The sequence below is a fragment of the Nipponia nippon genome, unplaced genomic scaffold, assembly GCF_047370975.1.
Source record: "Nipponia nippon isolate SJK-2023a ecotype South Korea unplaced genomic scaffold, ASM4737097v1 scaffold_9, whole genome shotgun sequence".
Taxonomy (NCBI): Eukaryota; Metazoa; Chordata; class Aves; order Pelecaniformes; family Threskiornithidae; genus Nipponia; species Nipponia nippon.
Window position 1 is genome coordinate 24,149,987 of NW_028262413.1, and position 25,567 is coordinate 24,175,553.

At 45.9% G+C, this 25,567-nt stretch overlaps 2 protein-coding genes across 2 annotated transcripts; one reads left to right on the forward strand and one right to left on the reverse strand.

Annotated features, from left to right (window-relative positions):
• The first annotated feature begins 153 nt into the window (after nt 1-153).
• On the forward strand, nt 154-24,443 carry LOC148050197 (uncharacterized). Its single transcript, XM_087744300.1, has 11 exons — nt 154-399; nt 637-785; nt 15,512-15,634; nt 16,674-16,830; nt 17,010-17,157; nt 20,505-21,158; nt 21,249-21,320; nt 21,661-21,759; nt 22,620-22,727; nt 23,180-23,354; nt 23,891-24,443. The coding sequence occupies exons 6-11, from the start codon at nt 21,041-21,043 to the stop codon at nt 24,441-24,443; spliced, it is 1,125 nt and encodes a 374-aa protein (XP_087600426.1). The 5' UTR covers nt 154-399; nt 637-785; nt 15,512-15,634; nt 16,674-16,830; nt 17,010-17,157; nt 20,505-21,040.
• Nucleotides 5,790-10,948, reverse strand: LOC104022184 (E3 ubiquitin-protein ligase TRIM63-like). Its single transcript, XM_087744299.1, has 5 exons — nt 10,775-10,948; nt 9,552-9,710; nt 7,729-7,890; nt 6,274-6,435; nt 5,790-5,957 (listed from the first exon to the last, which is right to left on the reverse strand). The coding sequence occupies exons 1-5, from the start codon at nt 10,946-10,948 to the stop codon at nt 5,790-5,792; spliced, it is 825 nt and encodes a 274-aa protein (XP_087600425.1).
• Nucleotides 24,444-25,567: the final 1,124 nt, after the last annotated feature.

Sequence of the window (25,567 nt, forward strand, 5' to 3'; positions counted from 1 at the left end):
GCCCATTGGATTCGGGGCCGTGCGGCACCGCCTCCACCTGGGACTCTCTCTCCTCACTGCATAGCGGGGAAAAAGTCTCCGCCCCCTCCGCCATTTATTTTAGGCTTCTTCGGGGTAGCTCTGAAATGGCGCCCCCGGTGGCCACCCCCCGACTCGGCGGGGCTGAGCGGTGCCCGGCCCCTCCGCCCCGTTTCCGCCTCGGGCCGCTCCCAGTCCTCCCCCGGGTCGGGAGCGCCTCTCCGCGGCGGTGCCGGTACAGCGGCTGCCCAAAGGCCCGCGGCCCGGCCTTTCTTTTCCTCCCTTCGTCAGGAAGAGGCTGCGCGACCCAGCCTGCCCCGGGTGCCCTTGCGTTGCCAGGCCAGCGTGTGTGTCCTCTAGCTCGCCGTCTCCCGGGCATTGGTTTGTAGTCTTAGGGCCAGGGGTGGCTTGGGTTTCCAAGACAGCCACTAGCCCTGGGTCTCATTAGCGCTGTTTCTCGTTAGCACCATTACGTGACTTAGGGGTTTTGCATCCCCTTCGGCCCATTGCCATTGCCCTTCTGTTTGCCCCTACCATGTTGTTTCTCATAAGCTGCTTAGACTGGAGATTGGTCAAAGGGCTTGAGACTAATGATAATGCATACATCTTCCCAAACAGTGGCCATCCAAGCTATTGTGTGGTGCCAAGTAGTATGATGCCAGGTGAATCACGGAGCACCAACTGCAGCCAGAACAGGTTAGCCAGCATGGTCAACTGCAATGCAACTTAGCAAGCTCTCCTGAGGGCGTGAGGAGTAACAGTTCCAGGTAAATACACTATATGTATATGCAGTTTCTATCCAGAGCTCTTGTTAGACTCTCGGCATTGCAAGAGTGGCGTTTCTCCTTTTTTTCTCAAGCTTTTGTTTTGATTGTATTTTTGTAGTCTATTCATCTAGGTAGTTTACTGAGCAACACAACTGGAGTTTTAATTGCTTTGCTGATAGCATTCTCTGATAGATGATAATCTTGTTTAATTGGGGAGGAACCACTGAAGCACTTTCTTTTCCTTCATCCTTCCCTGCAATCCTGATGAGCTCTTGAAGTAATGAGTTTGTACTGTTCCTTGCTGGGAAGGAGAAGAGTCTCTTTTCTACCAGCCACCCTTGTAAGTGAGTCATGTTTTCAAGTTACTGGCCTTTGCAGTTGGGTGAGATAAACCTCTAGCTTGCTGTTGACACTGTATTGTGAATTGTGTATTTTTGGCAAAGTTTGTCTATACTTTTCTCTCTGCTTCTGCATTTGGGTTTTATCCTGTTCTACTTCAGAAGCAATCTGACTTGGAAATGTTATATTAGTGTGTTGTTACTTGATCAAAATACCTTTTCTGATTATATTCCTGATTGATTTTTTTAAAATGTTTTGGGGATGCACAGGGGCTTTAAGGCACATCAAAGTCTCTCAGAGGAGGAGACATGGTCCTTCAGCTTGTTAGTGTGTCTGCAATATCAGAATCATCAGGACTAATACAAGCTCGGGCACGGAAATGCTGTGTTTAAAAACAAACTTGAAACACAGATCTGTTTTCTGTATCTCTTAATTTTCACAAGATCGTTGGGATAGAGATATCTTAAAAAATGTGTGAATGCCCAGGGTATTCTTGTCAGTCTTTCTTTGTATGTAAGCTTTTCTGTTTTCTTTTTTTGAGAAATTTTAGAAATAATGACGCTTTTGTGAGGTCTTAAGGATTTTGTAAAAGTTTATAGAGTTTGAATGATGAAGTTCTTATGTGTGTGGTGTCCTGTCTTACTGCGCAAATAATGATTTTTATCACAAATGCGAGAAGGGAATGTGGAGCCTTGTTTTTGGTGATGAGGGCAATGAACAGATTAAACAGTGACCTGACACCTGTCTGGATAAGGCAGGCATTTTATGTGTGGAACAAATTAAACCATGATGCCTCAACAGCTAAAAGGTGAACCCAAATGCAGTTTTCATCCTTGTGCAGGTAAAACTTTGTCAAATAAATTTGGCCGGCTGCTAAATTACTTTTTAATCTTTACTTTCAGGTGTAATTTGACTCATTTTCTGATGAATGCAGAAGCTACAGCAGGTGTTAGGGTGAGAAGCATTTGTCAGGTGTCTGCCAGGTACAGCCAAGGAGCACTTGGTAGCTCCTGCACTTCCACTGTAGGTCACAAGATGGGGTATGAATACCCAGAAAGATGACTGTCCAAGTAACACATTCAGCAGTGAAATGCCATCTTACCATGGTGTTTTGCTTAGGCACTGTAATAATTCTTGCTAGCACACAGACAGAATTTACTGGAAGTAGTAGTTATTAAATGTTATTTTTCAGGAATCATATTCAGAAAGGTTGTAAGAGGTATATGTAAATTCAAGTACACATTTTTAGTAATTTACAGGTTGTGCTGTCTATAGTGAGGATTGCTGGGGGGCTGGATTTGCCAGAGAAGGGGAGTGCTGCAATAAGGAAGTCAATCCCAGCTATCAAATAAATGAGGAGGGATTTTTCAAAAATGAAGCATTCTGTAGATCATAGAATCATAGAATGCTTTGAGATGGAAGGAACCTTTAAAGATCATCTAGTCCAACCCCCCTGCAATGGGCAGAGACATCTTCAAATAGCGCAGGTTGCTCAGAGCATGGGGCATCTACCACCTCTCTGGGCAACCCCTTCCAGTCTTACCACCCTCATCATGAAAAACTTCTTCCTTGTGTTCAGCCTCAATCTACCCTCCTTTAGTTTAAAACCATTACACCTTGTCCTGTTGCAGCAGGCCTTGCTAAAAAGTCTGTCCCCATTGTTCTTATAGGCCCCCTTTAAGTATTGAAAGGCTGCAATAAGGTCTCCTCGCAGCCTTCTCTTCTCCAGGCTGAACAACCCCAGCTCTCTCAGCCTTTCCTCATAGGAGAGGTATTCCAGCCCTCTGATCATTTTTGTGGCCCTCCTCTGGACCTGCTCCAAGAGGTCCACGTCCTTCCTTTGCTGAGGACTCCAGAGCTGGGTGCACTGCTCCAGGTGGGGTCTCCCCAAAGCAGAGGGGAAAATCACCTCCCTGGACCCACTGCCCACACTTCTTTTGATGCAGCCCACGTGACAGATTTATTTTCAAAGCAGGAAATACTTACTGAGTGACGGTGTTCTTTTGGGCCTGCGCTTTGCCAGATGCACGCTGATTCATTGGTGGCTGTTGCTCATTATACCCATAATTGGGAAGTGACATTGTTTTTGGCTGAGAGAACAATTCCACAGTATGTCCAATCAGGCACCAGACAGTTGTTGATGTGACAAATTTTTCTTCAGAAAGTGAATTGTTCTATCACTTTTTGCCTGACTTAAGTCTTGTATTTTAATAAGAAATGCCAGCCCATCTGTTTTACTGGAATGCACATAGTTGTGGATTAGCAGGCCATTTTCAATAGCACTAATTATTTTAAAAGCAGATCAAGGAACATTGAAACTATGTGTCTTGAAATGTAATATCCTAGGAAGAATCTTTGGTCTTGCAAAATAGTGCCAAATAGTTCTGTTCACCTTAGTCTCCATTTCTTTAGGACAGATAGCAATTGGAGAGTCTAAATCCTTTTCCTCATCTAGAGTGGCTCACAGTGTAGAAAATGTTGAAAACAAACACTGTGGGCAAATGCAGTTGGTATCAGTACAGAAGAAAATAATTCAGATGTATAAACCACTCGTTATGATAAATCTGTCAAATAAAGTTCTTTGAAAAAGCAGTGATGTAGAAAGCCCGAGTTCTGACCTGAACTGGTAAATGCAGTAAACAGATGGTATGTTGCCACTGGCTGCTGCAGATTTCCTCGTACTGTACTTGAGCTTCAGTTGCACCAAGTGTAAAAGCTCAGGAATGACAGTGAAGTTATTCTGAGCATTTGACTTGCTAAGCATTGCTTGACTGCAGCAGCAAGTGATTACAAGCTGTAACCTTAGACATGTGAAGCTCAGGTTACCTCCTGAACACGACATTCATGACAGTTAAACAGCCCCTGAACAGCATCTTAGGGCAGCACCTTGGCAGGCTCTAAGTGAGAAGCAAGAGATAAGGGTGATAAAATTCATGGTTGGTTGCAGTTCTATTCATTCTGTGTAACAGTGAAAATGTCAGTACATGTGCCTTTACAAATTATACAAAATTAGAAGATGGTCAAAATAGTAAAGATTAAAAAAGTGTGAAAAGACTCAGCAACATTGGGACTGGAGGGAGTGTCTCAGCCTGGTGAATATGGAAGTGCATGGTCACATAGCACTGAAACTGATGAAACCTAGATTCCCGTTTTCTGTTTGCTTCTGGATTTTCCATTATCTAGTAATGTAGAAGTGACAGCTGAAGCTTTTCTCACAATGAGGGCATTCATATTTTTCCACCATTCCCATGTGAATCCTGTAATGTCAAAAAAGAAGTTTGATCTTATGTTGCACCCTCTTTTCACAGAGACTGCTAAGAGAAAACCATCATGAAGCTTGTGGGAACTTACTTTCTTTGCACTTATTTCAGTTAAATTGGCTTGAAAGTGGTTGGTGGGTTCAAAACGAATGAGTGGAGGAAGGATGGACACGTACACATGCCTTGGAAACCAGACTAAAGGCATCAAATGGAATTTGGTACGAGGACTGTGTCTCCTGCTTCTTGCATTAAATGTGCAACAAGGCAGGTTGAGAATAGAGTTGCTGGTGCATGATTTTCACATTCCACCAGTATGCCTGTCATCCCACTTTCACATGGGGTACCAAAGAGCTGTGGGGAAATAACAGCTTTTGGCCCCAGTTTCATCTATTACCCTCATTAGCAATGTCTGTGTTCACACGAGGAGGCTTAGTACTGAGTGGGGGCATGTGGGGCTGATCCTGTAAGCCTTCAGTGTCAGGGCTTTGATCACCAACACCCCCAGGCCTGATCTGAAATGGTATTTTAAAAGGAAAGCCTTCTACATGTGGAATATAATAATCCTTCATAATCCTATGGATCTCTTCTCACAGTACCAGGAGTACTATTTGACGTGTCCTGTGTTTGTTAGATTTCAGAAAAGGTAGTTCTGATACTACCAGAAGAGCCAAAAGAAAATCAAACTGATAACTTTTAAAGTTTTCCGAAGTTAAAATGTGCAGAGATTGAGCAGACATGACCCTGAAAAGCAGAAATGCTTTTGTATTAATTACCAAAGGAATATAGAGAAATGATGTAAGGAAAAAAAGTGGTAGGTGGGCTCTGTACCTGTCAAAAATTTAAAAGGTGTACTCATATGAATATGTTGTTGACTGTTCTGGAAAAAATATCAGGCAGATTACCAAATAAATGAAGTGTTGTAGCCTAGCGTTTATCATTTTAAAATTAAATTATTTTGTAATTCCCTTAAATAAGTTATTAACCTAACCTTAGTACATAGGTTTATATGGAATTAACTGTGTGTGGTCGTGGTTTAAGGCTCAAATTTAGTGCTTAGGATGTGAATTACATTCCCCATAGAGAATAAACTTGAAGCACTTGAAGCTGTCAGGGTAATAGGAAGGATTCACAGTACATGCTGTACACAGGCTCCTTTTCCCCAACATCTCTAAATCCACCCTGGTTAAACAGTCTGTGTTACTCTGTCCTAGGCTACTCTTTTAGTGAGAGCTTCCCAACTGTTGCTAATTTGTGGTGGTACAATAAAGCATGCAACAGAGCATATATACCAAATACCTCTCATTCTGTTTACCTTTCAAAGTGTCTTTCAGTTGTTTGATGGAATCTATAGGCAGCACATATGACTGGGAAAGTAAGGCTAAATGTCAGGAGATAGTGCTTTAATTTATCCTGTCAGCAAATCTGTAAAAGCTAAATTTTCACTAAAGCTCATGTTCGCATTAGTGCTGCAGCGCGGGGGGAGCTGCATTTTCAAAATTATCTTGCTTGGTGTCATTTGCCTTCTCAAATTTTTGCAATACTTCTTTGCACAAGTGGCGATCAGGACTCTCACCTGAAAAAACAAAGGCAGGACATTCTGATTGACGTGTCTCGGGTATGTCAGTGGCACTTGAAAGCATCTTCTCGCATGCAGTAGAGAGATAATCCTTGATATTAATTCCTCTGATGAGCTCTTCAAAATACTGTTGCACTGAAATTTTATGCTTTGGTGGGTCCTGATATGAGGCTTTTCCTTCTAGCACTTTTTCTATCTTTTCCTTCAATTTTTTGTCCTCCTGTAGAAATTGTACAGAATTTTCGTGCTGTTCCAGGAGGGTTTCCATTTGCTGATAAAGCTGTCCAGAAGCTTTGGCCTCATTTGAGATTACCTGCAGCTTCTCCAGTTTTATAGAACAGTCATGGTGTAACTTGGATTGCAGTTCAGCCATTCGGTACCATATGCCCTTCAGCAAACCCGTTCCAACTGTGTCAATCATGACCTTGGTGTCTGTAGCACCAGCTGTTAGCTCATTAATCAGCTTTTCAGTTTCCTGTGTGAAACAAATTCATGAAAAGTTATGTATTGCATCATAATCATGTCTCTGAGTAGTGTTCAGAATAGGTAAATGCACTTTTAACTTTCAAAAAATATGATATGTAGATATACATTACAGGCTGTGTACTCTTTACAATTTTGGCAGCTGTTAGTGCTGAAAGTCAAATGAAAATATAAATAATTGCAAGTGCATTTTGAAGTGTTTTGCTATTTTGTCTCTTGGTTAGCAAGTTACCTGAACTGCAAGGTGCTTTTCAAAATGGATCTCTTAAAGCGTCTTTTCTTGGGAATGTGATTTGTTTTGTTTAGGAAGCTGTGGCAACTGTGCGCTGTGCTCAAGCCTTTGTGGAGATAGCACCAAGGTGAGCAGAGGAGGGGACCAGCAGTCAGTTGACTGAGAGAAACTGTATAAATTCTTTGGGTTTGCATGTTTCTTTCAGGCAAGATGTAGCCTGCTTGCTCTTCATGTACTGAGAATGAAAAGGCTACTGATATTTCCGTAACGCTTTCATAGGGGAGGTGGGAATAAAGCTCAGCTGCAGCTTTGCCAAGGTTAGTGCATTAGTGAAGTCACATGAAAGACAGCAGCACTTCTAGGAAAATGGGATCCCCCGTGGATCAGCAAGGCAGGAGCGGAATAGTGTGTTAACTGCACTGACCAGGACATGAGCATCTCCAGGTGATGTCTGCATGTCTTCCTCTCAAAGAATAAGCCACCTACTTGAGACTTAGGAACTATTCAAACACAAGATACCTTTGGATGAAGATAAGAGTAGTGAGGTGCCAGCTTTTTCCACCAGCTCTTAGTGCCTCCTTGCAAGCCCACTTATCTAGTAAAGACATTGGTCGCAAGGTATTCTACAGGAATATTTGTGCTCTGTATCTGTGTTACTATGAGTATTTGGGATGGCAGATTGCATGTACTGCATGTTCTTTGCAGAGAACAGCAGTTAAAATTTGTAAGCCCACATCCAGTAATATAGTATGTTTCTTCATATACTTAATGAACTTTAATAAATTTTAAAAACATGAGAAAAGCTTTAGTATTCAAAACTCATGTTATACAAAGAGCCAGTTTGGCCAGCACTATAATACAATCTAAGTAAGGATTAAAATATGTTCTCATTCTCTTCCTGCTAAGCCATTTTATCTTGTATATCCTAAGCCTCTTGAAAATCTACAAATTGACTGCCTACTATCGGAATCAAAATGCAGCTCTCTAATCTTCTATCAAATATCCAGGGATCATGTGATTTTCTTAGTATCATCTCAAATAAGTCACTTGTACCTTCCTAGCTTCTTCAGATTTCTTATGAACTAAGTGTAAATTTTTTATAAATGCTTTTTTTCTTGCATTGTAAGCTTCTGATACTCTTGCAACATTATGGTCCTCGTGCTTTCCAAAGAGTTTACAGATTGCACATATTGGCTCATCGTCAGTGAGACAAATCTGAGGGAGAAAAATTACACAAGGAAAGTTAGTAACTATGTATAAGCAAAATAATCCAAGTAATTTGTTGGTCTGTCTGTTGTTAGATACTATTACAAGTGCCAAAACTGAGTATTGCTGGTGAAGCTGCAGTGTTTGTCTTCCAGACCAATATAGCTGTTACGCTGTGTTTGTTCTGTTGGCATTTGCAGTACATGATATGAATTTTGCCAAACCATATGCCTTTTAGTTGCTGAGTAAAAAAAGTGTACTCTTTTCCTCTACATCATGTGAATTTTGTTATCAGATGGTATAGGGATGTTTCACATTCAATAAACCATATTACTGGACCTTATAGCACACACGGTATTATGTATTTTGCATCTTGGTGATTCGTAGTGCTAGATACCCCACTGGTGATGGGGGATAGTAGAAACCGATGCATAACTGCAGGTGAAGATACAGTCCTTACCCAGAAAACTTGTGAATGACGGAAGTAAGTGATATCTGCAGGAAGGATAAATACACGTTTTTTCCTATATTTGTAATTTTGTTTCCATGTTAGTACAGTCACACATGCATACACTAGCACACACAAACCCAGATGTTTTATAGGAGGGCGAACTCTGATCAATTGCTTAGTTCAGGAGGTGCTTTTCATACCTGAATGATGAAGGCACACATCTGTGTGGGACGCAATAAGCAATGGCTTCACTGGAGGAACAGGGAGAGATACTGAAATGGCATTGTACGGCTGAAGAGCAGACCAGAAGGCAGATGTAGTTTTGTAAAAAAAATTTGGAGTGTGTGAATGAGGGGCTTGAGTGAGGTGCAGTGAAATGGGGAGCCAGTGGGAGAATTCAAAGAGGAGATGCAGTTTTCAAAGACAAATGGGCAATATACATCCACAATGTGTCTAAAAAGTGATGACCATCTGTGGCACTGGGTCTTCCAGTCCATAGAATGAATGAAGGCTTTTTTCTGTCTTTGAGCTATTTATGATTATTTATGGTGTCGCTTTCTCTAGTAAGTGCTGGTGTAGGACTGGCAGTAGAATGATTGAACTCCTTGAGGAATGAGAGCTTGGACTTCTCAGAGGATTGATTTCAATGGGACTACTCATGCTTACCTCTAGCCATGCATCTGTGGCTTTTGAAGCTAACTTCATCAGTGGATTATTGGGAAATGGAGTATTCAGTATGAATAAGGGAAGGAAACTAGTCCTTTTTAGTCCTTTTAGCACAGTGCTTAGAAAAGGCAAAGAAGATACTTACACACCACTTGGTCAGGTTCAATAATAGTTTTAGTTCTGCCATTACTCAGTCTAAAAGGCTGAGCTTGACTTTTAAAAAGGTTACAGTTCTTTTGAAGTTTATGAAGCTGCTTGCTAGTGGCTGCAGAAAATCCCCTATTAGTGGGATGGATAAAAATATTCTGGGGAAGAAATCCTTATCAATATTAAGTATTATCTCATTTCTGTTATAATTTTGGAATAAATTTCTGTATCTTAATATTATGTAATTTGTTATTATGATAACTTTGCTGTATGTAAGGACTTGTGAAGTATTGATTTCCAATAAATAAATTTTGGACTTAGTAGGGACTCTAGCAGGGACTTAGCATTTATAGGATAGAAAGTGTGCAGATTACTAAAATGAAAAGGGACAGATAAAAATTGATACCAAATTCATGTTTTCTCCATGTTCTTCACAGATTTCAGATAACTGTCGTTTCTCCCAAGTACATATTTTTTCAAGCTCATATTTAAATTTCTCCAGTATACTTTCAACTAGACTATTTCGTAGCAGGCTGACAATTCCTCTGCCCCTCAAATAAATGACCTACAAAGTAAAAAAAACAGTAAAATAGTTTAAGTGATACAGGTATGCTTTGTTTCTCTGATAATTCAGTATAATGTAGAAAAAATACATCATGTTTATTCAGTTGTTATTTACATTAATAATATTTGAACCGTGGTGAAATATTGCAGAAGTACCTAGACAGCCAGTTCATTCAAACATGTATGTTGTAACTTGAAGGCTCATTAGTATCACTTGCCTATACTTTGCCTCTGAGTTTAGGGAGTTTAAACCAATGGAAATTGCATTGTTTAGTCTGAAATACAGAATTTAGCAAATCAAGCAGAAAGATCTTAGTTTCTGTTAACAGGTAAAAAGCGTATTATTTTTTTTTTAAATATTCAGAGGCGTGTCCTGAAGGCATTATGAGAATCCAGTCCTGAACCTTTTACTACTTGAAGTCAGTAAATTTACTTGCATGCTAGACAGGGAATGTCAGATGACAGACAGATGTCTTCAGTTTTCACTGAGTTAAGGTTTTGCCTCCATAAAGACTATGAGAAGGTTTTAAAATGCTATGTATTAGCATTTGGCAGCAGAATCTGTCCCTAAGAAAAGCCTTCACAGTGGACTTCGCACTTACAGAGGTCTGTAAAATATGGATATTAAAATAAGTATGTTCCAAATTTCAAGAAAATCTGCTGATTCACTTACGTAATAAACCTGCAACCTGTCAAACTGGGAAACAACGATAAGCAAATATCCTGTTTACTCAGAGTCCTAGAAAATATCTAATTTAAAGAAGAAAGCATTTAGCACTTGCACGTTTTTCCTCCAGTAGGAATGCAAGGATTATGAGGCCAAGTTTCCGTGCAGCAGTAGTGCGTTCAGGGACCAGAAATGCAGATGCCACAGTATTAAAAACATGGGAGTGATTGCAAATAACCTGTTCTGTTCACTACAAATATGATGTGGCACATTACTCCTTGTGAGAACTGTTGTCATATGGGGCATACCTGCCACTGCAAATTAAAACAAAAGTCTCCTGACCAGAGACTTGGCATCTGCTCAGCTTCCACAGAGAACGTAGGATCAGGCCTCCTTACCTTCCTGCACAGGGGGCAGTGGAAAAACCCATTGATGTGGTGACAGTTTTGGTGTAGCAGGATCTTCTCCAGGCATTGCTTACAGAAGTTGTGTGTGCAGGACAGGACCAGGACAGGGGGGGTGAACAGCTCCAGACACACGGGGCATGAGAGTGCCTGTCTCAAGGTTTCCATGGTGGTGGTTCACCACATGAGGAGGACTGTTTTCTGACAGCTGCCAGAGCAGCCCTTCTCCTCTGGCACTAGCCTTCTAGAACCCGCCCCAGTCTCTGCCATAACATCTCCATGGCAGCAGCCATTCTCTGAGATGCTGACAGTTTAATTGGATCTCCTGCATCTCTGATGCCACCCAGCACATGTGCAAAATCACTGTATTACACCAGGACATTGTCTTTTCCGGTGGAACACCTCGGTCTTGATTTAAGTACACTCTTGGGTGATTAATGTTCAGAGATGTTGAAACAATCCAGCATCTGTTACTCTAATTAGAAGAGTTTTGCATCTCAGTGCAAGGGAAGTTCCTTGTGGTGGTAAATTACTTTATTAACTGTAATTTTTCGTTTAGAATTGCGTCTTTTGTTTTTGTTCACTCATTTCACATTTTCATGACCTTGTGCTGAAAGCTTCTTCAAAAAGTCAGCCTACAACTTGCTAGCAATATTCCTTTTATTATCATTAACGTCTTTAAAATGCATTTTTTAAAGAATGGAATAACTCAACAACATCAAAAGCTAACATGGCATCTGTTCGAGGAACATTCAAGTAACTGCTTTCTGCCAGGTGCTGAAATATATTAAAGGCTTCTGTGTCCAGTGTTGAAAGTGTCCGACAGGCATAACCCCCTGCTGTCAGTAAGGCTTGCATATTTATCAAGACAGTAGCATTTGGCTTGCTGCTTTTAGACAGGGATATAGAAACCACATAAGACATTACTCATCTACTGTTAAATGTATCATGTGTTGGACAGTAGCTAGGAAATTAGAGTTAATAGATTAATAACTGAAAGAAATCAAGGTAACTGGACAAGTATAATCATGAACAGGTGGATAAGGGTGCATGTGCACACACACGCTGATCAGATGTTGCCCTTTGGGCATGTTAATACCTGGTTGTCATAGCAATTATATTCCATCTTTTGTTATCTCCAGCCCACACACAGCTATCTGTGGTCATGATTGCAGCTTCGGTTGGGGCAGAGCTGGTCGGTTCTGTGCTCTGCTTACTTGGGATATTCCCACTCCATGGGAATGAAGATTTGGCATTCAGGTCCCAGACATACATAAATTTTCTGATGTGTAGCAAACCTCTGTCAATTAGCTAGAAATCAGAAGCAAAGCCAGCAGGGTTCAGGCCAGTAGTTAAGGAGAGTTGTTTTTCCCCCATCTTTCTGATTCAAGACCTTTCCCAGAAAAATCAAGAGGCATAAGTGGGGGGTACTATGCTAGGAATTGAAGACAAAATGTCTGCTTGAATGTTGAGTCTGATTATAGCGTAGCAAGAGTTTTCTATTCACTGGTACATTTAGAAAATAAACTGTAATCCCTGTTCTTTCACCAGCAGCCTGTCACTGTGCTTATCTCTAGTCCTTCTCCTTTTTCCATAACCTTTGTGTCCTGTGAGTTGTGTTGGGTGGTGCAGGCTAGCAGAGGATGCTGGAAGGAAGTGTGCTCTGTAGCTGAGATGGGATGCGCAGGTGTAAAAATAGGAGTATCGATAGGAGTGCGTGGAAACCCTGTGTGGGAAGTACGGTGTTATTTTTTATGTATTGCAGTCAGCCAGCATCACTGCCAACACTGAATGCTTTTTGGGTTTCGTGTTATTGTGCAGAACATCCGCTTTGAATTTTTTGCACTCTAAATTAGTATCTTGGTACAGAGTAAGTTTGTTTCCTCCTTTTCTTGGTGCTCAGTGGGGCTGCAATACAGCCAGGGTTGAAGGAGGATCTCTGGCTCCTTACGCCACGGGGACAGGACACCTTGGCTCCATCCTCCTTTTGGTTGTGATTTGCTATGGTCATTGGTCAGGCATTTTACATTAACTGGCCTCAGTTTATTCATCTTGAGAGTAAATGTGATAATGTACTGAAAAGTTGTTTTCTTATTACTTGAACTGTTGTAGTATTTGAGATATTTGGATACACGTTGTAATCCAAAGTACTTTGATTGAAAGATGTCTGAAGTCAGCAAGAAGATGTATTGATAGTGGATGTTCAGTTCCTAAGTGCAGATAGTATAGAAACAGAAAGTGCTCTCAGAAATATAAAGTTATATATTCACTGTTTGGTATTGAATACATTATCTTTCCTGAAGTAGAGCTATTTATCTGTTTCAAAGTATGGTATTTCTTCATTCATTGTCTTTATCATTTCAGTCATTGGAAGCCAGTTACTACCTGCATGCAAATGCTATTACAATTATCAATAAAACATAAATTGCAATATAAGGACACCCACTGTTTTTTCTTTAATCTTATGGAAATCCAGTGTGCAATTTATTAATTCTTAGCTGGCATTGGCTAACTCTTATGATGGTACAAAGGTCACATCACTTGGATGGATCCGGCAGGGATGGATAAGGGTCCCATGATGCTTCCCATTTATGGAGCTAACTTGATTGCCTGCATTCGGTTATTTTTATAAGATACAGCATCAAGTCCTTCACTATTTAAATATCGGCCAAAACACAGCACTGAATGCACAGCACACACTCGGTGTCAGCGTGGCGGGGGAAGAGCTGGCTGATGCTTCCTGCAATAGCGGGAACCACCAAGGTGAGCTGAATTTTGGACTTCACATTAATATTGCAGTAGAACCGTATAATTTTTCACTTTTCCAATATAATATAAATCAGTTCTTATGAAAAAAGTAGATTTTGAGTAACATGGGTCAAATTCTCCTTAATGGATGTATAAAAGTATAAAAGGTAAATTTTTTTTGGCAAATTAAGACAGACCCTGGAAGAAGTCTTTACATGCTGTGACAAAATATTCATTGAAATACTTAAACTGAAACTTTGACTTTCAAGACATATATAGATATATAAAAATATGTCAGTCAAATGTGAGTATTATTTTAACATCCACTCATTTTTAATAGCTTGCCACCTACTAATTTCTGAGACATGAAACCCTTCTTAGCAATGGAATTTTTTAACCCAGCTGATTTGCCATCAGGGTGGATTTTTCCTTTTGAGACTTTGGAGTCAGGCTGTTTAGATCCATATCCATCTCTGCCTGACCATTGAAGTGGGCATAATCGGAGCATATCTTCAAGAACTCAAGGACAAGGTAAGCAAAGGTGCTTTGAGACCTCAGAGCAATACTCTATATATTATTTAGTTTTGTGGTGTGCAGGGTATGTCAAATAAAAGATTTTTCCAAAAACATGTTCTGGCTGACAGACAAAGGAGTAGTTTGATGTGGCTTTTTATTTCAAGTCTATTAACAGGTAATATGAGGATATAGAGAGATGCAGGATCTTTGCTCTCCTGGTAAATGTTCATATGTCTTCTTAAAAGACAGTACTGACTTTATTGAGGCAGGGGACGAGAATGGACCAATGGTTATTTTGCTGAGAAAAGTGGCCATATTAGTGCCTGCTATGGTAGATCAAGTCAGGAAGTACAGGATGGAGTCGTGCTAGTGATGTTCATATTTTTCTCATTTTTGTTTTTGTTGGGGTTTTTTTGGTGGTGGCTTGTTTGTTTTTAGATTGAGTGCCATTTTGAGCCAGTTTAAAGGGTAAATGGACAATGTCCACACACATTTTCTTGACCCTGACTTACTGGACCTGAATAGATTCCCTGCAAGTCAGATACAGGCATTAGATTTCTCAGTTTTGGTTCAACATGAGAAACCTTTATTACTAAAAGTGTACTTGTAAAATAGCTGTATTGGTGTAGACCCTTTCAAGGATTAGTCCAGAGCCTGAGGCTGCATTGGAAACTGGTGTTCATAATTTAGCAGTGTGCTGCAGCTGGCACGTGTCCCTAAGAGGCAGAGAGAGCATAGAAGCTGTGGGTTTAAGGTAAGAAAAAAGAAACAAATAGGTTGTTTTATTGCCTCCCATGACGAAATCTGTTCCTACCACTGTTTGCAATAGGTCAGTCCCAGTTTATTCTCTGCCGGAAGATGCTGGGAAGAGGGTTGGTCTCTTCCATACTCTCTCCTGCATCACCAGTGTGGTGCCCGGGACAGTTCAGAGGATCTTCTGTGATCTTGTAGTAAAGCTCTAGGAAATGCAAAAGTGAGGGTAGGAACTCCTCCAAGGCAACATTAGGGAAATCTCACAAACTGGGAGTAGTGTGGACTCCCTTCCCTGCTCTCAGTCATCCTCTGCTGTACTTAGCCAGGCCTGGGATGCTTCTAGCTCCCTCGTGTTGTGTTGTGATAGTATGAACTGCTGACACTCATCAGCGTTTAGCACATTCCAACGTGCCATGGCAGCCAGTCCCTGGTTCACTGCAGGGTTTTAGCAGGATGGCATTCGGTGCTGTGTGCGTGGTGTGATATTTCCAGTGGAGGCTGTCCTGTTGGGCAGTGAGGGCAGCTGCCGCAAAGTTTTGTAGTGATACGCTTTCTGACGTTTCTAAGTCATAGCTGTACAGGGAGAGACATCTGTAATATTGCATCTTTCTTCTACTTTCTTAGATGCAAAACTGCTGTCATGGTGAATTTCCTCACTGGTAGATGTAGTGACTAAGAAAAACTCTGGATGATTTTTGTTTTACTGGTTCACAGGTAAAGAAATAGCTGTTTCACGAAATTCCCTCTCAGCTCGTGCCCTACCATTGGGTCCTTTCTTCTGCCTAAGGCTTCAGCTTCAAATACCCAACTAATGTCTCATATGTCTCCTTCAGAATGGTAGGTTCTTTTTATTGATACTTTCACATTTTGATATCTCTTGTTTTCGCTGAGAGAATGACCCTTTACGGGCACTTACAGAAGAAGAATATGAAGCCTGAAGCAGGGATCTTAGTTTGCTTTCTAAAATTCTGCATTTGCTTAGAAGGGAATATTCATCAGACTGAAAACAAACGTCGCAGGACTAGTCCTGTAGGATGTCAGATCTCCAGTCCCCTTTCCGAGGAGCAACTTTTCATTTGGCAAACATGGGAAACATCTCTTGCTAGTTTATTTGGTTGACAGCATGTCCTGTCAAATTTTTAGTAACCTGCAACCCCCCCATATGACACACCTCCAAAATAAATTGACTGCACAATCATCTGTGGAAAATAGATATGCAGAGTAGAGCAAGGATTGCCACTCTTACACCATGTCACTGAAATAAAAGGCATTCCTCAGTTTAACCTCTACTACTTATTTCTTTAGTGAGACTGTGCCATGCTTTGTGTTTATATGGGAGCTGCTGTCTCTCATTGCTCATTGCCTCTCTTCTGCTCTGTGTAGCACTGCAGGGGAGGGAGAAGTTGGAACAGCAATAGATCTTAATTTATTCTTTCTAGGTGGGCCTAAAGCTGATTGACCAGCCGCCCTAAAGCACAAGAACAAAGCAAATACTGCACCATAAAGTCATTGGCCATCAGAGAATAAGATTATATTCTCTTCTCAGAATGCTTTATAAGGTAACTGTAACTAGATGTGTATCAATTATTTACTCATGAAAATATATAGAATAATAGAGGAGAATTCTTTATCAGCAGAATCAGCTATGCACAGATGACATGCTGACAGACCCAGGCCTAGAATAAATAGGTTTTGATCCAAGAGGCACAGGAAAATCTCAGCTCTTTGTTCCTGCACTATTCTGTGTGGGTGGAGAGAGAAAGCTTCAAGCATTTGCCTCAGAGCAGCATTCTGTTCTCAAGAGGCAAGTGGAGCCAAGTAAAAGAAGTGGCAAAAGGAATTTGTCTGCTAGTTAAAGACTTTTTTCTTCATCCAGGAGTCAAAATGATTGGAAGATCCCTCTGTGTTTCTCACAGGAGCAGACTATTGCGTGTTCAGACCAAGATGTAGTGTGGACATTTATAAATCAAAATACTTCCTGAAATTTGCATCTTATCCAAAGTAAACGAGTGCTGTCTCTGTATGGAAAATTCGTAAGTAAAAATAAAACTTTTTGTTGTGTTCCATATTGCCTTAACATGTAACACTTAAAACCAATCTATAGTTAAAAGGATACCAGTGTCTGTTGAGGACTGCATGATGACTTTCCAGGGTTACTTGCCTGGGGAGGGACGCTCCAGCCCTCACTGGCAGCTGGCATGTTGTTTTTCAGCTTATTTCCATTTTCCCTCTGGAGAGCTGAAGAACAGAGAAAAAAAGCTCCCTGGCAGGCTAGGACTTGACCAATGCCTGTGAAGAAGGTAGTACCAACATTCAGCCAGCTTACTGCCAGGAGAACATGACGAATTGGGCATAATCAGGCAAGTCCTTCATTTTGATTTGATTTGTAATAAATTTAATTTAATTTTAATAAATTTAATTTAATTTTCCCTGGCAGAGAGACCAGGCACTCTCAGGCACTAAAATTAATGAAATTTCGGTTTCCACCCAAAACCACTCAGACCAATTACTTCTTCCTCTGCCACATGTTTTCAAGGGCAAAAGCCATTTGACTTATCCTAACACATATTTCACGTTCAGATTGACTCGCTCTTTGCAGTCAATACTCCTAGCACTCTGAATCATAGAATAATAGAATAGTTTGGCTTGGAAGGGACCATTAAAGGTCATTTAGTCCAATGCCCCTGCAATGAGGAAGGCCATCTACAACTAGATCAGGTTGCTCAGAGCCCCATCCAACCTGACCTGGAATGTTGCCAGGGATGGGGCATCTACCACCTCTCGGCGCAACCTGTTCCACTGTTTAACCACCCTCAGCATAAAAAATGTCTTCCTTATATCTAGCTTGATTTTACACTCCCTTAGTTTAAAACCATTACCCCTTGCTCTATTGCAACAGACTCTACTAAAAACTCTGTCCCCATCTTTCTTATAAGCCCCCTTTAAGTATCGAAAGGCTGCAATCAGGCCTCCCAGAGCCTTCTCTTCTCCAGAGTGAACAACTCCAACTCTCTCAACCTTTCCTCATAGCAGAGGTGTTCCATCCCTCTGATTGTTTTTGTGGCCCTCCTCTGGACCTGCTCCAACAGGTCCATGGCTTTCCTGTGCTGAGAGAGCTGGATGCAGTCCTCCAGGTGGGGTCTCACCAGAGCAGAGTAGAGGGGCAGAATCGCCTCACTCGACATGCTGGCCACACTTCTTTGCATGCAGCCCAGGATACGGTTGGCTTTCTGGGCGGCAAGTGCACATTGCTGGCTTCTGTACAGATTTTCATCCACCAATACCCCCAAGTCCTTCTTGGCAGGGCTGCTCTCAATCCCTTCATTGCCCAGCCTGTATTGATACCAGGGGATGCCCCAGTCCAGGTGCAGGACCCTGGACTTGGCCTTGTTGAACCTCATGAGGTTCACCTAAGACCACTTCTCGAGCTTGTCCAGGGCCCTCTGGATGGAATCCCATCCCTCAGGCATGTCAGCAGCACCACTCAGCTTGGTGTCATCTGCGAACTCACTGAGGGTGCACTCGATCCCACTGTCTATGTCATTGATGAAGATATTAAACAGTACAAGTCCCAAAACAGACTCCTGAAGGACACCACTCATCACCAGTCTCTGTCCAGACATTGAGCCATTCACTACTACCCTCTGGATGCGACCATCCAACCAATTCCTCATCCACAAACACTCCATCCGTCAGATCCGTATCTCTCCAATTTAGAGAGAAGGATGCTGTGGAGGACCGTGTCAAAGGCCTTACACAAGTGCAGAGAGATGACGTCCGTAGCTCTTCCTTTCTCCACTGATGTAGTCACATCATGATGTAGCAGAAGGCCGCTAGGACGGTCAGGCAGCATATACCCGCCGTGTGCTCTCTCGAGGTTTCCTTTTGCATGTCAAATAATTTAAGAGAATATTTGTTCTGTTTTAGTGATTGACCAGTTGTTTTCTTGATTGACCAGTTGTTCTCGGGGTACCCAGCCCTCTGAGCTGGAAGACAGGGACAAGGGAGCAGAACGAAGCCCCCGTAATCCAAGGGGAAATGGTTAGTGACCTGCTACACCACTTTGACACACACAAGTCCATGGGGCCAGACGGGATCCACGCAAGGGTACTGAGGGAGCTGGCGGAAGTGCTCACCAAGCCACTTTCCGTCATCTCTCAGCAGTCCTGGCTAACCGGGCAGGTCCCAGTTGACTGGAAGTTAGCAAACGTGATGCCCATGTACAAGAAGGGCCGGCAGGAGGATCCGGGGAACTACAGGGCTGTCAGCCTGACCTCGGTGCCGCGCAAGGTTATGGAGCAGATCATCCTGAGTGCCATCACGCGGCACATACAAGACAACCAGGTGATCGGGCCCACTCGGCATGGGTGTATGAAAGGCAGGTCCTGTCTGACTAACCTGATCTCTTTCTATGACAAGGTGACCTGCTTAATGGATGAGGGAAAGGCTGTGGATGTTGTCTACGTGACCTTTAGTAAAGCCTTTGGCACTGTTTCCCACAGCATTCTCCTGGAGAAACTGGCTGCTCATGGCTTGGACAGGTGTACACTTCGCTGGGTAAAAACATGGCTGGATGGCCGGGCCCAAAGAGTGGTGGTGAACGGAGTTAAATCCAGTTGGCGGCCAGTCACAAGTGGTGTTCCCCAGGGCTCAGTATTGGGGCCAGTTCTGTTTAATATCTTTATCAACGATCTGGATGAGGGGATCGAGTGCACCCTCAGTAAGTTTGCAGACGACCCCAAGTTGGGCGGGAGTGTTGATCTGCTGGAGGGTAGGAAGGCCCTACAGAGGGATCTGGACAGGCTGGATCGATGGGCTGAGGCCAACTGTAGGAGGTTGAACAAGGCTCAGTGCCGGGTCCTGCACTTGGGTCACAACAACCCCATGCAACGCTACAGGCTTGGAGAAGAGTAGCTGGAAAGCTGCCCAGCGGAAAAGGACCTGGGGGTGGTGGTTGACAGCCGACTGAATATGAGCAGGCAGTGTGCCCAGGTGTCCGAGAAGGCCAATGGCATCCTGGCTTGTATCAGAAATAGTGTGACCAGCAGGACTAGGGCAACGATCGTCCCCCTGTACGTGGCACTGGTGAGGCCGCACCTCGAATACTGTGTTCAGTTTTGGGGCCCTCACTACACGAAGGACCTTGAGGTGCTGCAGCGTGTCCAAAGAAGAGCAACGAAGCTGGTGAAGGGTCTTATGAGCACAAGTCTTATGAGGAGCGGCTGAGGGAACTGGGGTTGTTCAGCCTGGAGAAAAGGATGCCCAGGGGAGACCTTATCGCTCTCTGCCACTACCTGAAAGGAGGTTGTAGCGAGGTGGGTGTCGGTGTCTGCTGCCAAGTAGCAAGCGGTAGGACAAGAGGAAACGGCCTGAAGTTGTGCCAGGAGAGGTTTAGACTGAATATTAGGAAAAATTTCTTCACCGAAAGGGTTGTCAAGCATTGCAACAGGCTGCCCAGGGAAGTGCTTGAGTCCCCGTCCCTGGAGGTATTTCAAAGATGGGTAGACGTGGTGCTTAGGGACATGGTTTAGTGGTGGACTTGGCAGTGCTAGGCTAACAGTTGGTCTCGATGATCTTAAAGGTCTTTTCCCACCTAAACGATTCTATGATTCTATGACTTAGCTCTTTAAGGACCTGACAGAAAGTATTCCCTTAGATTTCACATGAAGAAGAAATGGAAAAGTAACGGCTTCCTCTTTCCCATAAGGTGAAAGTGACTCGTTAGCCCTGGCGTCCCCCAAGGCGCCAAATGGGGCTCCAGCCTGGAAGCTGCCTACAGGAGCGGATCTTGCACTTGAGTCTCGAGACTGAAACCACTCACTCTTCAGCCTCATGAGCTGTTGCTAACAGCACCCGAGGAGGTCCGAAATCCCTTGGCTCTGGTTTCCTGTTGTTTTGGGGGACTGTGAGCTGCTCGCTGCCCCTGTGACAGCGCCCGGAAAACAGGGCAGAGCTGTGGGCTCAGCCCCAGCTGGGACTGCGTCCCAGCCCTTGGATGGAGCTGCCTGATGGGACGTGCTCCTCTCCCCGGGAGGGCAGCTCCCCTGCCTGTGCTCCAGCAGCTCTCCACAAGCGCCCTGAGAGCCGTCTCCACGCAGCCTCGGCCCGGCCGTGAGGTCACAGCAGGGCTGTGAGGTCACAGAGCCCCGCAGTGCCGCGCTGGCCATAAGCAACAACCGCTCAGCCCCCGGCCCCGAATGCAGCAGCAGCAGCAGCAGCGGCAACAGCGGCAGCAGCAGCAGCATGGTGCGAATGCAGGGGGCCATGGCCCCCTCCCACCGCCTCCTCCTCATCCTCCTCCTCCTGGTGGCCCTGCATGTCAGGGCTGCCTGGGCTGCTCCATGGCGAGCGCAGGGAGCAGGTAAGCGGGCGGCACTGGTGCAGCCTTTCACGGGGCAGCAGTGGATCCCAGCATGCAATGGAAACATTTCTCATTTGTGCTTGTGTCTAGATGAGGGTGGCAGCAATGGCTATCCAGCGTCTCGGCTGGATGTTGGTTTGGAGCCCTTGGGGCATCCCGGAGGTAAGTTCTCAGTGTCCCTTCCCTTGAAAGAATAAACACTGACAGCGTGGCAAGAGCTTGTTCACGTGCGATTTTCCTGAAGATCCTCTCAAGGTCGATGGCTTCCTGACTTCTTGGCCTAGTTCTGTCCTCAAGCCTGAGAGCAATCCCACAGGGAAGTCAGTGGGAGGAAGGAGCATTTACCTTTTAATCTTCTTTCCCTGTGAAATGCAAGTTGCTCCTTCTGTGGCCAATGCACAGACATAGAGAAGAGCAGGGGGGGAACGGGTCGGGCTCAGTGTAATTTCTGTAATTTCTGTAATTTAATCGTGTGAAGTTGAACCAAATACTTTCTGTTAAGGTCCTCCAAGAGCAAAGTACCAAGCCGAAGGAGGAAGAAGGTCCCCGGAGCCATCTGAGTTCCTAAGGCAAATGCTGGAGGAACTGAAGAGAGGACACGGTGGGTATATTTCACTCTGCCTTAGCCGTGAGGCTCGGCAACCGGAGGATTTAGATACACGTCTGCACACGCTGTAGCCGGCACAGCAGGAAGGGATCGATCGGAGCCTCGCAGCAGCGACGCTGGCTTTCACGCCTTGCAGGTGCTGGCGAGCCACAGAGATGGTGCAGAACCTCTGCTGCCAGTCGTGGTTCAGGCCGAGTGCCAGGGGCAGCTGCTGCCCCAGTTTGACCAGTACGGCTCGGAGGTGGCTTGTGCACATGTAGGCAGATTTGAGGGCCTGGCGTGTGCTGAACTTGTGTTGGGCTCACACGCAGCACCGCTTGACACTGGGCCAGTTCCAGGCGGGAGCGAGGTCCCAAGCAATGCTGCTTGCCCTTTCCTAGTGCTGGAAGTCAGGTGGAGATGCTGACTGGGCAGGCTTTTTGGGTTGTGCTCCATTTCCCGTCTGCAGAGCGATAGCTGGGATGGGACCAACGTGACCGTTGCTGGGTGCTTACAGGGAAGGGCATGAGGGCCTTGCGGAGGAGCCCTTCTCAGAAGGGCTGTTTCCCCGCCTGGCCTGGCTGCAGCTTCTTCCCGTCCTCTTGAAGGAAGGCCTTTAGCATCGCCTTACACTTTGCAGAGAATGCACTACGTGCAACGCAGACCAGAAGATCGCGTGCAATTGCCTGGTCTCCCAGCAGGTCAGGCGTGGCTGGTGTTTGGAGTAGTGACTAGGCGCAGCCCCAAAAGCCCAGGCGTTTTTTCAAAACCTTATCAATGTCTTTCTCAAAGAAAAAGTCTTGCCTCCTGAAGATGCCATCTCCCTGATGGGGAAGGGTTCCATCTGATCCAACTGTCCCGCTTGCTTTTTCAAGAGACGGACCGAGAGGCTGTGCAAAAGGAGGCGCTGCTGGAAGGAAGCGGTGGCTCACTGCCAGTCTCTGCTGCAGAAAGAGAGGCGATGCGAGCCGCCGGCACGCCAGGTAATTGCTGTCCCGTGGTCATCCAGTGTCACCCATCAGGATGGCTGTGTGTCAGCAGGCTCTTCCCCCAGTGCCCACTCAGTGCTGGAGAAAAGACAGAAGGAGGAGAGCAAGGCTCAAGCATCTCTTGGGAAGGCCTGACTCTGTCCCCTCGGGCTGTGGGAGCTGGCCCAGGGCGAGGGAGAGTTGGGGGTGGCACTGCCTGCTGCAGAGATGGTTTTTGCCCGTGTCCCTCAAAAGGGGCAACTGGGCAAGCAGCTGTGCTCCCCTCCCCCTGCTCTGCTTCTGGCCTTCCGAGTTTTGGTCGGTGGGACAACCTGTGCCAAAGGGTGGGAGCGTGCCTCCAGGCACCAGCACTGGGGGGAAACAGAGAACTTCATGGCCGTATCAAACGTGCTGCAAGCTTACCAGTGGTGCACAGGACGGCCTAACGTCTCAAATTGCTCCTCCAGATGTGCTCAGCGAGACAACCACAAGGGTTTACAATCCCCAGAACATCACAAGTGGTTTGTGTCCCCAAGACATACGAAGGCGCTGTATGATAAGCACAGGAGCAGCCATGGTTTCCCTGACATTTACAATAGCGTTGTGCCGTGTCGTGATCCATCGGCGGAGGAAGAGAAAACAGTGAGTCATTGATTTCCCCACCCCGCCACTGCTTCCTTCAATGGCTGCTTGTAGCCACGAAGCATTTCTAGTCAGGCTGCTGTCAAGCGGCAAGTTAGTGGTTGGCCAAAACACTCTGCCGAGGTTTCTGCTGCTGGCAGAGGCTTTAACTGGCATCTTAACTCCCGGGTGTTCTTCTCGGGAGCCCGCTCTGGCTGGAGCCAGAGTTAGCTCAAGCTGACCTTGGCTGGACAAGAGCAGCCCCCAGGAGCGACAGGCATAGGCAAAGCAAGGTCAGGAAGAGAAAGAGAGGGGCATGAGATTACCCTAGAAAGCGAGACGCGCGCTAGCTCCCGCTCCTGACCAGTGAACCTGCCCGGAGGAATGCCCCTGCTGGGCCTCGGTGGTGCCACGAGGTGCAGGTGTCCACCTCGGCCAAGCTGTGCCAGCAGCTCAGCCCCTGGTGGTGAGCCTTGCCAGCTCTGCGCCGTGCTGTGGAGGAGAGTCCCTGTGGCCCATCTGCAGCTGAGGGCCTCAGCAGCCTCCTCCCTCCACAGGCAGCTCTCTGCAGCTTCAGGAGCCCAGCAGGAAACTGGCAGCCGTCCCTCGCGCCTGGACAGCCCGACCGGCCGCCCCGGCATCCCTGAGAGCCGGACCAGCCGCCCCAGCATCTTTGAGAGGCAGACCAGCCACGCCGGCATCCCAAAGAGCCGTACCAGCCGCCCCAGCAGCCCTGAGAGCTGGACCCAACGCCAGCAGCCGCTGCACCGGCCTCGAACACCGGCGCGCCCGTCCTCCCCACGGCCCCCGCGCCCCCCCAGCCCGTCCTCCCCACAGCCCCCGCGCCCCCAGCCCGTCCCCAGAAGCCCTGCTGTGGCGGAACCAGCCCAGCGCCCTCCAGCCCCAGACCCAACAGAAACGGCCCCCCCGCCCCTCGAGCCCGCTGCTCCGGCCCCCCGGCAAGGGCTGAAGGTGGCCAGGGTAAGGGTTGGGGGTGCGCTGACAGACACCCCCAACCCAACAGCTTTGGTATCAGCTATTTCTCTCCAAATAAAGAGGGACAGAGCTGTCACACAAGTGTCCGGGTGGTACCAAGAGCAAACCCCGTGAGGCACCAGCGCTGGCTGAGTTCCACGCCCGCGCGCAGCTGTGGATGCCCACGGCGTCGGCAGGCAGGAACCAGGCACGGGGCTCCTCCAACCAGCGGCGGGGCCCCGAGGGGCTGGGGGAGCCCATGGCCAGCAACAGATAGCGACACCAACCTGACCCACGCATGGTGCGGGAGGCAGTGACGGGAGCCCGAGCTGGCCAGTCGCACAGACTGGGGAGGGTCTGTGGGGTGAGGGAACGTTTCTGACACGGCAGGATCATCTGGCCGTGGACCTCCTCAGATGGGATACCCAGGAAAAGAGGGAAGCCATTATGAACATCTCCAGGGACACAAGCCTGGCAAGCAAATGTACTGGAGGCAAAACAAAGGTCCTCACTAACTAATGGGCCCTTGATGGGCCCTAGGTGATGGGCCAGCACCAGTTGGGGGTGCTGCAAAGTATCTCCGCACCTGGGTGCTGAGCCCCCTGTTAAGACGCTCCCTGAGTGAGGCTTTTGCTGCCTTGGGAGCAACAAAGTGGTGACCGCCCCACTGCTTGAACAGCGTGTTGAAAGGCTGGCTGAAGCAGTCCTAAGAGTTCAGCTGTGCTGCGAAGGCTGTGGCCACTGTTCACAGGACACCGAAGCAAAAGGCGCATTGACAACCAAGGCCGTTCATCGGTACAGATAAGGCAGTTTTGGGGGGTTACTACAGTAAGCACATGGCTTTTCAGACTAAAGGGAGCCTAGGCCTGTTGTTAGCGCTGAGGCCTTGGCTTAGATCGCAGTTACTATTGCCAACAAGGTGTAAAAGTCTTGAGGGGGCGAGCGTTTTAAGGCTTCTCCCCGAGAAACGTGGACGATGGTTTTTTTCCCTCCAGTGCCTTAGCAAGGGTTTCCTCCGCATGCGTGAGAGCTCTCCCGGTAAGAAAGCCCCGAGGGGCCGTACGTTGGTCCACCCGCTCCTCGAGGGGTGTTGCACGTGGCCTGGAAAGAGTGTTTGGAGAGCTGCCAGGAGCCAGCCAAGAGGTCACCGGGCCCCTCCGCTGCTCACAAAATCGGTGCTGTAGGTCGCAGGGGCGCGGGAGAGCACACAGGGGAATTATCACATGCTTGCCTTGCTCTTACGTGCCATCCTGGGCTTC